The 11520-nt window shown below is 39.0% G+C and overlaps 2 protein-coding genes across 2 annotated transcripts; both read left to right on the forward strand.

The window, feature by feature from the left end:
• The first annotated feature begins 1213 nt into the window (after nt 1–1213).
• Nucleotides 1214–3567, forward strand: LOC143917087 (uncharacterized). Its single transcript, XM_077438484.1, has 2 exons — nt 1214–1852; nt 2872–3567. The coding sequence occupies exons 1-2, from the start codon at nt 1720–1722 to the stop codon at nt 3234–3236; spliced, it is 498 nt and encodes a 165-aa protein (XP_077294610.1). The 5' UTR covers nt 1214–1719; the 3' UTR covers nt 3237–3567.
• A 2591-nt stretch (nt 3568–6158) lies between these two features.
• LOC143917067 (uncharacterized) lies at nt 6159–11302 on the forward strand. Its single transcript, XM_077438461.1, has 3 exons — nt 6159–6482; nt 6940–7274; nt 7353–11302. The coding sequence occupies exons 2-3, from the start codon at nt 7161–7163 to the stop codon at nt 8670–8672; spliced, it is 1434 nt and encodes a 477-aa protein (XP_077294587.1). The 5' UTR covers nt 6159–6482; nt 6940–7160; the 3' UTR covers nt 8673–11302.
• Nucleotides 11303–11520: the final 218 nt, after the last annotated feature.

An 11520-nucleotide genomic window follows, 5' to 3' on the forward strand; every position in this document is an offset into this window, starting at 1 on the left:
TTGCCCCGTTTGGAGTTGCCCACCTTCGAAGGCAACGTCCAAAATTGGCCCCTTTTTTCACAACGCTTCTTGGTCGCGATGGCCGGCGAAACTTCTCAACTCGCCCGTTTCCAATGCTTGTTAGCAGTCCTAAAAGGAGAGCCCAAGCGCGTAGTTAGTAGCTTAGAGTTAGCTGATGATTCCTTCTCGCGCGCTTGGTCCATTCTGAAGCAGCGCTACAACAATAAAAAAATTGTTGTTCAGTCCCACATTCGCGCAATATTGGACGCGGAACAAATTGCGTCCAATAGTTACGCAAGTTTGCATCGTTGCATAGACGACTTTAATATGCACGTCCGTGCAACTTAGGCGTTCCGGTCGACACTTGGGACGAAATTTTGGTCATGTGCATCACTAGGAAGCTCGATCGATACACGGTTCGACAATGGGAGCTTCAAGCGCCAAAACATGAGGAGTGTACATTCCACAAACTCATCGAATTTCTGACGCTTCAGTGCCAATCGATGGCAAATGCTGACTTCGTCTTAAAAGGCGAGTCGAATCCTCGACCAAGAACCATTACGAATCCGAAGGCAGCAGTTCTGCATGTGAGAGGGGAACGCCCCTCCTGCATCAGTTGCAGCGGAAGTCATTCTCTGCTAGCCTGTCCATCATTCCGCCAAATGAGCGGTGATGAGCGTAGGTCGAACGCCATAAAACTTCGACTATGTCTCAACTGCTTGAGACCAGGGCACATAGTTCACGTGTGCCAAACAAAGCAGAGATGCTTCGAATGCGGTCATGCTCATCACACCATGTTGCATGACGCAACTCTATACCAAACTTCGCCTTCAAATAAGGCCAAACATTATCGGAGCCCCAAGAAATCAGAGAACGCCAAACCCGTAAAATCATCGTTGGTTTTACATTCGGTGAGACGCGCATCGCCTTCTCACGCCCGAACTGTCCTGTTATCCACCGTGGAAGTACAAGTTCGCGGCGGAGATGGGCGATTGCACAAGGTTCGAGCATTGTTAGATAACGGCTCCGAACTCAACCTCATCTCTGAAGACTTGAGAAGGCGACTCGCCTTAAAGTCGAAAAGGATGGACGTCAACCTGGTAGGAATAGGTTCAAATAGGACGTCCATTACTAGTGGCGCGGTAATTCGAATTCTAGCGCCCATCCCCAATCAGGGCTCCAGTGTTGATCTCGATTGCGCAATCATGCCCGAGATCGCGAATCAACTTCCATCGCGCAACGTGTCCGAGATTCGGAGCCATTTGCCGCTTCATCTCCCTGTTGCCGATCCGTCATTCGATAATCCCGGTACAGTTGATATGGTGATAGGCAGCGACGCCTATCATGCGATGTTCCGCAATGGCAAACGTATCATTCTAGTTCTAGCTCTAGACTTGAGCGTCGGGCGGGGTAGAGCGTGCAGCGTTCATGTCAAACACATAAAGAGATGCGAGCGTGCAGTGGCAGTGGCAGTGGCAGTGGCAGGCCAGCGGCGCGGCGGCAACAGCATGCTTGTTTGAGATGAACGGGGCGGGGCGTGTAGCGGGGCGTCGCTGCAGCTTCAAACCGGTTTGTGATTTACGAAAACAGTGACCAGCTCACACGAACGCTCGCGGCGGCAACAGTATGCGTGTTTGCAATGATCGGTGCGTGTAGCGGCGCGTCGCGTGCAACTTCAAACCAGTTTGTGATTTGCAGCGGGACGGGAGCGTGCGCGCAATGTCTTTCCAAGATATTATTCTAGAAATCGAACTTAAACCAGAATTATGGTCAACAACTCATGCCCTATATAAAAATAGGATAATTAAACAGAAAGTGTTGAAGGAATTATCATTAAAACTACGAATTGAAGGTAAATAATTATTTTATTAACTTATTTATTGATTGTACGTTACTTATAATACTTTAAATTCTATTATCCCAAAAATAATCACAAAATTGTTGGCGTATGTTTCTCGCAATCAGTGATGAACTGTTGTTTCTCCTACTTGAGGAGTTATTAGACGCTATTTCGATCTGAAAGTTTGCAAGATTATTGACATCAGCAATAGATCCTTCAAGGTCACGTATGATATTATGCAATAAACACGTAGTTTTTATGATGAGGCAAGCATTTTCTGTGTTAGTTTCAATCGCTTTACTTAAAATACGCCACTTCGCATTTAAAATGCCAAAAGTACATTCAATAGACTTCCGTGCACGTGACAGGCGTTTGTTTATAATATTCACTATTTATATCCAAATTTATTTGTATGTTTGTTTATAATATTCACTTTTTATATCCAAATTTATGGAAGGAAATGGTCGCATTATGTGTTCTTTTAAAGGATACGCTTCATCAGCAATTAAACATGGCACACGTATAGCAGTCCCTGGTATCACATCGGGTGGAGGAACATCTAGTTGACCATTCTCCATTAACATATTTAAAGTTGAATAGTGAAAGGTGCCTCCATCGCTTTGTTTACCTTTTCCTCCCACTTCTATGGCTATAAATTTTTTATTTGCATCTGCAACTCCTTGCAATATTATCGAAAAATAATTTTTATAGTTAAAATATGAAGAACCAGACTTATCTGGACATTTCACCCTGCAGTGCTTGCCGTCAATAGAACCAATGCACATTGGGAACTGCCAGAGTCTGTAATAATCACTTGCTATCTTCTTTAAGTCGTTATGGGTTGGGTGAGGCATATGTACATCAACCAGTTCCATCCATATAGCTGAACAAGTTAAATATACAATGTTTGCTATTGTTGTTTTACCCATTCGAAAACTAAACGCCAGTGATCGAAAAGAGTTTCCTGTAGCGAGGTACCTGTAATCAAATGAAATACATGTAAGTAATTATTATTATTATATTTTTTACAGAAGATGCATTAAAAAAACGATGGAAACATCTGAAAGACCAATATAGAAAGGAGTTAAAAAAGCAACCAGTTCTCAGATCAGGAGCAGAAACGGAAACATGGGAGTCAACTTGGCAATATTTGAATATAATGTCATTTATGAAAACAGAAGTTACCCCTGCTTCATCTACAGGCAACTTAACCGTAGATGAGAGTAGTCATAACACAGAAAATACCCAAACTGATACAGATATATTTGATTCTGTGTCATCCCCGAGATTGTATCATGAACAGTCACCTGCTGGCTCTTCTAGTTCTCAACCATCATCAACAATCAGAAAACGTTCTATCAAAGATGACATTTTGGAGATAGAAAAAAAAAATTGATGTTAATGGAAAAACGTCTGAAAGACAGCCAAGATGAAGATTTAAAAAATGACGAAGATTTTCTATTTTTTAGAAGTGTATTACCGACAACGAAGAAATTAAATGAGCTTCAAAAATTACGTTTTCGCGTTAAAATTAATGAGTGGCTAATAGAAGCATGCGTTGAAAACGAACGCGCTCTGTATCAAAACTAATTGTATTCCCTTCCATAATCATAATCATAATCATCCAGAAGATTCATCTTTTAATAATAGCAATTAATAATTAATTAGAACACTAGTAAATTCTATATGTACTCGCATATTAATTAATAAATACATCTGTTATATCGAAATAAATATGAGTTTTATTTATAACTTACCTTATAGTCACTATCAACTTTTCTGCAGGGGTTATAGAATCCGATGGATGAAAATTTGTTCTCGTCAGTTTTAATCGTGATTAAATTTTTTTTAATATATAGTCAAAAGTTGTCACCGTCATCCTAGTGTACTCGTAGAATTTATCTTCATTTAATCGCAAAGTTTCATGCAACGTAGAAAACTCCCCACACAGCCTTCTTTGTTTAATTATCTCACTTGGACCTTGTCTGTAGTTATTAAAATATTTTAACCACACGTTTTCTTCTAAGTACAATAATACCCCGACGCCATGACGAAAAAAGTGACCAGCTCACACGAGCGCTGTGAGCGTGGAGCGTTCAGCGTTGCACTGAGGACACTGCGCGAACGCTCTTTCGCCGCTTGCACGCAACGCTAATCGCTCCGCTGCACGCTTTTTCACTCAGGCCGTGCACCAAGTCACGCGGTGACAGAGGAGGACGCATCGCAATGATGGATACAGCTTTGGGCTGGATATTGGGCGGCTCTCTAGAAGCGCCCACAGTTTCAAGCGATTCTCGGAATTGCCATCACCCAACGGGTCGTGATCCGTTATCTTGTTTTGGCGCGAGACGTCCAGTCAAGACAGTTAGTGCACGGCCTGAGTGCACGCTCGACTTGAGCGTCGGGCGGGACGGAGCGTGCAGCGTTCATGTCAAACACATATAAAGAGATGCGAGCGTCCTGAGTGGCAGGCCAGCGGCGCGGCGGCAACAGCGTGCGTGTTTGCGATGAACGGGGCGTGTAGCGGGGCGTCGCGTGCAACTTCAAACTGGTTTGTGATTTACGAAAACAGTGACCAGCTCATACGAACGCTGTGAAAAAGCGTGGAGCGTTCAGCGTTTCACTGAGGACACTGCGCAAACGCTCTTTCGCTGCTTGCACGCAACGCTAAACGCTCCGCTGCACGCTTTTTCACTCGGGCCGTGCACTTACGCGTCCCCTGGACGAATCGCGTATTTCCGCGGAACGAAGATTCCGCTTGCCGAAGCGCAATGTACCCGCGACCTCTAACCCTCACGTCTTTCGACCTTCCCAACCCAGCTCCAATAACTCCTGGCCAGTTCCTAGTTGGCGCACCACTAGTTGCGCAACAGCAGGAGAATCTGGTCGATCAGCCCGGAGTGAGGGTGTTACCACACCAGCACATGCAGCAGCGGCCCCTGTCAGAGAGGGTCACAGGAGTAGGTCATACTACTCCTCCATCAGCAACACCAAGCGAGCAGTCCGGCGAGTAGCTCGACTGCCAGTCGAGCAGCACTCAGTGAATTTGTGCAACGGAGTGGCGAACGTTCAAAACGTCCCACATTAAAGTTGGCTTCTTTCATTTGTGTTGTGGCTTTAGTTCAATGTGTTTCCATTTAGTTTTTGTGTCTTGTTTGTTGATTGGTGCTGGTAATGAAGCTATCAATGCATATGGGACATGTAACGGTTGAGCAATATTGTTACCTAGCACTGGTGTTGGTTTTTTGTTGTTTTTTTTGTTTGTTTGTGTATTGTTTATGTCTTTGTTGTTGTGTTCTTTTGTTATCTCATTTGTCATGTTTCATTAGTCTCTTGTGCACTATTGTTTCATTTGTTTTGGAATCCGATCCTCTGGATTCCAACGGAGGGAGTATGTTCAGACTATGTCTGATGATCGGCTTTCGTGGCCTTACGACCCACGAGTTGGCCGAAATATTTTTGTGCTGGCCACCCTGAAAAACAACGGCCACTGACAGTTGCGCGCCCACGGCTTCGGCATAAACACGCAGTTAGCTCCTCCCCACCGAAATCACCAGCTCGGCCACTGGTGATGGGTTGTGACGATACTTGGAGACCAGCTGCAGTATCCGTCCGGTGTGCACCAGAGGAAGCCTGGTTTGTCTTCGTCCAGAAGGCAGACAACTGAGCTACGCGTGGCTAACCTCAAAAATCACGCGTGGTTTCTTTGTTTACTCCCCCCCCCCTTTGCCCCCTGCTTGATCTCTGTATAATTTATATATTTAAAATACAGTCGCAATACATAAACAGATTTACGCCCTGTTTTCATTGGTTTACAATTTCCCGCCTTTTTCCACATCACGCATCCCACGCACACTACGAAAGAGAAAGGGACAGAGCAGAGCAGCCATCATCAGCAGAGACCAGACCACCGACGACGAAGGAAGGCACCGTGAGGAAACCGACAACCGACGGCAGGTGTTTCTCGAGTTGAGGACCCCTGGCGTCTGTACAGCGGATTTTTTTAAACGCTCATATCTCGTAAACGATCACCCACCAACAAAAATCAATATCATATTCGAATTCAGTGGGTCAAACTTAGTAAAGATTGGCTGGTCTCTACTCTGGTAATTTTTTTTGTTGCTCAGTGTAATCGAATAACCGGCGGCTTTTATGCACAAAAAATGGTTCACTACTGTCAACCATTTTTTTTTGCCTGCCCTGTCTACAACATATCTCATTTTATAATACATTAAAATCTAAGTGGCTAACGAATCAGATTGCAATGAAAATATTAATTTTTTGCGTATTGTTTATAGATTCCAGTCTTGCCATGGCCACATTCGATAGTATTATGACGTGCAGCTATACACGATGGATCCCAAACTTGTCAAAGAATTAGATGAGGAGCCCTTTTTAGGCATGTGCATCGAAGATACCACCTCTTTGGATGAAGTAGAAGGACGTAGTGCCTGCACCAATTGCTGCAAATCGAGGAAATACTTTTGCTATACCTGCTACATACCAGTCGCCGAACTTCAAGATCGTATCCCAACTTTGAAGGTTAGAAACTCCGCTCTGGTATTTTTTTTTTGAACTGGTTATGGAAAAATTCGTAAATATCGGTAGTGTGGACGTAGGGTAAACGGACTTCTAGTCAAATGTGAACCTGTCACAGGACAACTGGTCGCTCTAGATCGATCACTCGTGATTATCCGTCACGCTAAAACTGGTCACGAGAAAACTAGTCACACGCTAAAACTGGTCACGAGAAAACTGGTCACACGGTAAAACTGCGATTGCAAACCTTCTCGGCGTGGCTAGAGGCAAGAGAGCGTCAGATGAGCTGACAGATGCCCGCGAACTCTTCGCGAAGACCACAAACAACGGCCACGGCCACGAGGGCCTTTCGCTCGAACATATGTCTAGTCGATAATAATAAAAATTTCGTAAATAAAAATTATTTGAGAATATTTTTGTTTGTGTGACCAATTTTAAATTTTTGGGTGTGACCAATTTTCTCGTGACCAGTTTTAGCGTGTGACCAGTTTTCTCGTGACCAGTTTTAGCGTTTGACTAGTTTTCTCGTGACCAGTTCTAGCGTGACGGATGATCACGAGTGACCGATCTAGAGCGACCAGTTGTCCTGTGACAGGTTCACATTTGACTAGTAATCACCGAACCGGACGTAGCCATTGAAAAATCGTTGTTGAAAAATTGAGTTGTTGGTGCGCCGAGTTGGTGGGCAATGACTACATGGTACCAAATTTAGACTAAAGATGTCACTAAAAACAAAGCAAGTCGAGATAAGTGGTTGCTGTCAGAGTTCAGCACAGGGACGATGGAGTGCAGGCTTTGTCTCGGACCAGCTCCGGCCGAATCTTCCGTCTCCATCTTCGGCGATCCTCATCTAGAGCGTCTGGAGCAACGCATTCGGACCTGCTGTCAAATTCAGGTCGGTGCTGGTTATAGGTTACAATTATTGTGGTTGACTCTTCTCACCGCTTCATCCTATTTTTTTTTCCATCTGCAGGTTAAAAGAGGCGATGGGTTGCCAGACAGGGTGTGTATTTCGTGTAAGACCACTCTGGATTCGTTGATCAGCTTTCGAAAGGCTTGTTTTCGAAACAACGAATCGTCTCGACTGAGGGTAGACGATTGCTTGAAGATCAAGACTGAAGAAGTTTTATTGGAAGATTCAATATGGGACGATGAGTCTTCACAATCGACAATTCACCGAAAGAATAGTGAAATGTGCGTAAAGCCATTTCCCAGTGAATCTGAACTTATTTTACACAAAAGATCACATCCTGGAGAAAAGCTGTTCAAATGTGATATTTGTTTAAAATCACTTTCTCGAAAATATACCCTTGTCAGACATTTGAGATCTCACACAGGGGAAAAGCCATTCAATTGTGAAATTTGTCTGAAATCATTTTCTGCAAAATTTAGTCTCGAGAATCATAAAAAATCGCATGCTGGGATAAAACCACACAAATGTGAAATTTGTCTAAAATCATTTACTAAAAAATCTAACCTTTTGTCACATGAAAAATTGCATACTGGGATAAAACCACACAAATGTAACATTTGTTTAAAATCATTTACTGAAAAATCTACTCTCCGGAAACATAAAAAATTGCATACTGGGATAAAACCACACAAATGTAACATTAGTTTAAAATCATTTACTGAAAATTCTACTCTCCAGAAACATAAAAAATTGCATACTGGGATAAAACCACATAAATGTGAAATTTGTCTAAAATCGTTTTCTCAAAAATCTAGCCTTGTGTCACATGAAAAATTGCATACTGGGATAAAACCACATAAATGTGAAATTTGTCTAAAATCATTTACTAAAAAATCTAACCTTTTGTCACATGAAAAATTGCATACTGGGATAAAACCACACAAATGTAACATTTGTTTAAAATCATTTACTGAAAAATCTACTCTCCGGAAACATAAAAAATTGCATACTAGGATAAAACCACACAAATGTAACATTTGTTTAAAATCATTTACTGAAAATTCTACTCTCCAGAAACATAAAAAATTGCATACTGGGATAAAACCACATAAATGTGAAATTTGTCTAAAATCGTTTTCTCAAAAATCTAGCCTTGTGTCACATGAAAAATTGCATACTGGGATAAAACCACATAAATGTGAAATTTGTCTAAAATCATTTACTAAAAAATCTAACCTTTTGTCACATGAAAAATTGCATACTGGGATAAAACCACATAAATGTGAAATTTGTCTAAAATCGTTTTCTCAAAAATCTAGCCGTGTGTCACATGAAAAATTTCATACTGGGATAAAACCACACAAATGTAACATTTGTTAAAAATCATTTACTGAAAATTCTACTCTCCGAAAACATAAAAAATTGCATACTGGGATAAAACCACACAAATGTGAAATTTGTCTAAAATCGTTTTCTCAAAAATCAATCCGTGTGTCACATGAAAATTTGCATACTGGGATAAAACCACATAAATGTGAAATTTGTTTAAAATCATTTACTGAAAATTCTACTCTCCAGAGACATAAAAAATTGCATACTGGGATAAAACTACAAAAATGTGAAATTTGTCTAAAATCATTTACTAAAAAATCTAACCTTTTGTCACATGAAAAATTGCAAACTGGGATAAAACCACACAAATGTAACATTTGTTTAAAATCATTTACTGAAAATTCTACTCTCCAGAAACATAAAAATTGCATACTGGGATAAAACCACATAAATGTGAAATTTGTCTAAAATCGTTTTCTCAAAAATCTAGCCTTGTGTCACATGAAAAATTGCATACTGGGATAAAACCACATAAATGTGAAATTTGTCTAAAATCATTTACTAAAAAATCTAACCTTTTGTCACATGAAAAATTGCATACTGGGATAAAACCACATAAATGTGAAATTTGTCTAAAATCGTTTTCTCAAAAATCTAGCCGTGTGTCACATGAAAAATTTCATACTGGGATAAAACCACACAAATGTAACATTTGTTAAAAATCATTTACTGAAAATTCTACTCTCCGAAAACATAAAAAATTGCATACTGGGATAAAACCACACAAATGTGAAATTTGTCTAAAATCGTTTTCTCAAAAATCAATCCGTGTGTCACATGAAAATTTGCATACTGGGATAAAACCACATAAATGTGAAATTTGTTTAAAATCATTTACTGAAAATTCTACTCTCCAGAGACATAAAAAATTGCATACTGGGATAAAACTACAAAAATGTGAAATTTGTCTAAAATCATTTACTAAAAAATCTAACCTTTTGTCACATGAAAAATTGCAAACTGGGATAAAACCACACAAATGTAACATTTGTTTAAAATCATTTACTGAAAATTCTACTCTCCAGAAACATAAAAATTGCATACTGGGATAAAACCACATAAATGTAACATTTGTTAAAAATCATTTACTGAAAATTCTACTCTCCGGAAACATAAAAAATTGCATACTCGGATAAAACCACACAAATGTGAAATTTGTTTAAAATCATTTACTGAAAATTCTACTCTCCAGAGACATAAAAAATTGCATACTGGGATAAAACCACATAAATGTAACATTTGTTAAAAATCATTTACTGAAAATTCTACTCTCCGGAAACATAAAAAATTGCATACTCGGATAAAACCACACAAATGTGAAATTTGTTTAAAATCATTTACTGAAAATTCTACTCTCCAGAGACATAAAAAATTGCATACTGGGATAAAACTACAAAAATGTGAAATTTGTCTAAAATCGTTTTCTCAAAAATCAAGCCGTGTGTCACATGAAAAATTGCATACTGGGATAAAACCACAAAAATGTGAAATTTGTCTAAAATCGTTTTCTCAAAAATCAAGCCGTGTGTCACATGAAAAATTGCATACTGGGATAAAACCACATAAATGTGAAATTTGTCTAAAATCGATTTCTCAAAAATCTAGCCTTGTGTCACATGAAAAATTGCATACTGGGATAAAACCACATAAATGTGAAATTTGTCTAAAATCGTTTTCTCAAAATTCTAGCCGTGTGTCACATGAAAAATTTCATACTGGGATAAAACCACACAAATGTAACATTTGTTAAAAATCATTTACTGAAAATTCTACTCTCCGGAAACATAAAAAATTGCATACTGGGATAAAACCACACAAATGTGAAATTTGTCTAAAATCGTTTTCTCAAAAATCTAGCCGTGTGTCACATGAAAAATTTCATACTGGGATAAAACCACACAAATGTAACATTTGTTAAAAATCATTTACTGAAAATTCTACTCTCCGAAAACATAAAAAATTGCATACTGGGATAAAACCACACAAATGTGAAATTTGTCTAAAATCGTTTTCTCAAAAATCAATCCGTGTGTCACATGAAAATTTGCATACTGGGATAAAACCACATAAATGTGAAATTTGTTTAAAATCATTTACTGAAAATTCTACTCTCCAGAGACATAAAAAATTGCATACTCGGATAAAACTACAAAAATGTGAAATTTGTCTAAAATCATTTACTAAAAAATCTAACCTTTTGTCACATGAAAAATTGCAAACTGGGATAAAACCACACAAATGTAACATTTGTTTAAAATCATTTACTGAAAATTCTACTCTCCAGAAACATAAAAATTGCATACTGGGATAAAACCACATAAATGTGAAATTTGTCTAAAATCGTTTTCTCAAAAATCTAGCCTTGTGTCACATGAAAAATTGCATACTGGGATAAAACCACATAAATGTGAAATTTGTCTAAAATCATTTACTAAAAAATCTAACCTTTTGTCACATGAAAAATTGCATACTGGGATAAAACCACATAAATGTGAAATTTGTCTAAAATCGTTTTCTCAAAAATCTAGCCGTGTGTCACATGAAAAATTTCATACTGGGATAAAACCACACAAATGTAACATTTGTTAAAAATCATTTACTGAAAATTCTACTCTCCGAAAACATAAAAAATTGCATACTGGGATAAAACCACACAAATGTGAAATTTGTCTAAAATCGTTTTCTCAAAAATCAATCCGTGTGTCACATGAAAATTTGCATACTGGGATAAAACCACATAAATGTGAAATTTGTTTAAAATCATTTACTGAAAATTCTACTCTCCAGAGACATAAAAAATTGCATACTGGGATAAAACTACAAAAATGTGAAATTT

This window comes from Arctopsyche grandis, chromosome 9, assembly GCF_051622035.1.
Source record: "Arctopsyche grandis isolate Sample6627 chromosome 9, ASM5162203v2, whole genome shotgun sequence".
Lineage (NCBI taxonomy): Eukaryota > Metazoa > Arthropoda > Insecta > Trichoptera > Hydropsychidae > Arctopsyche > Arctopsyche grandis.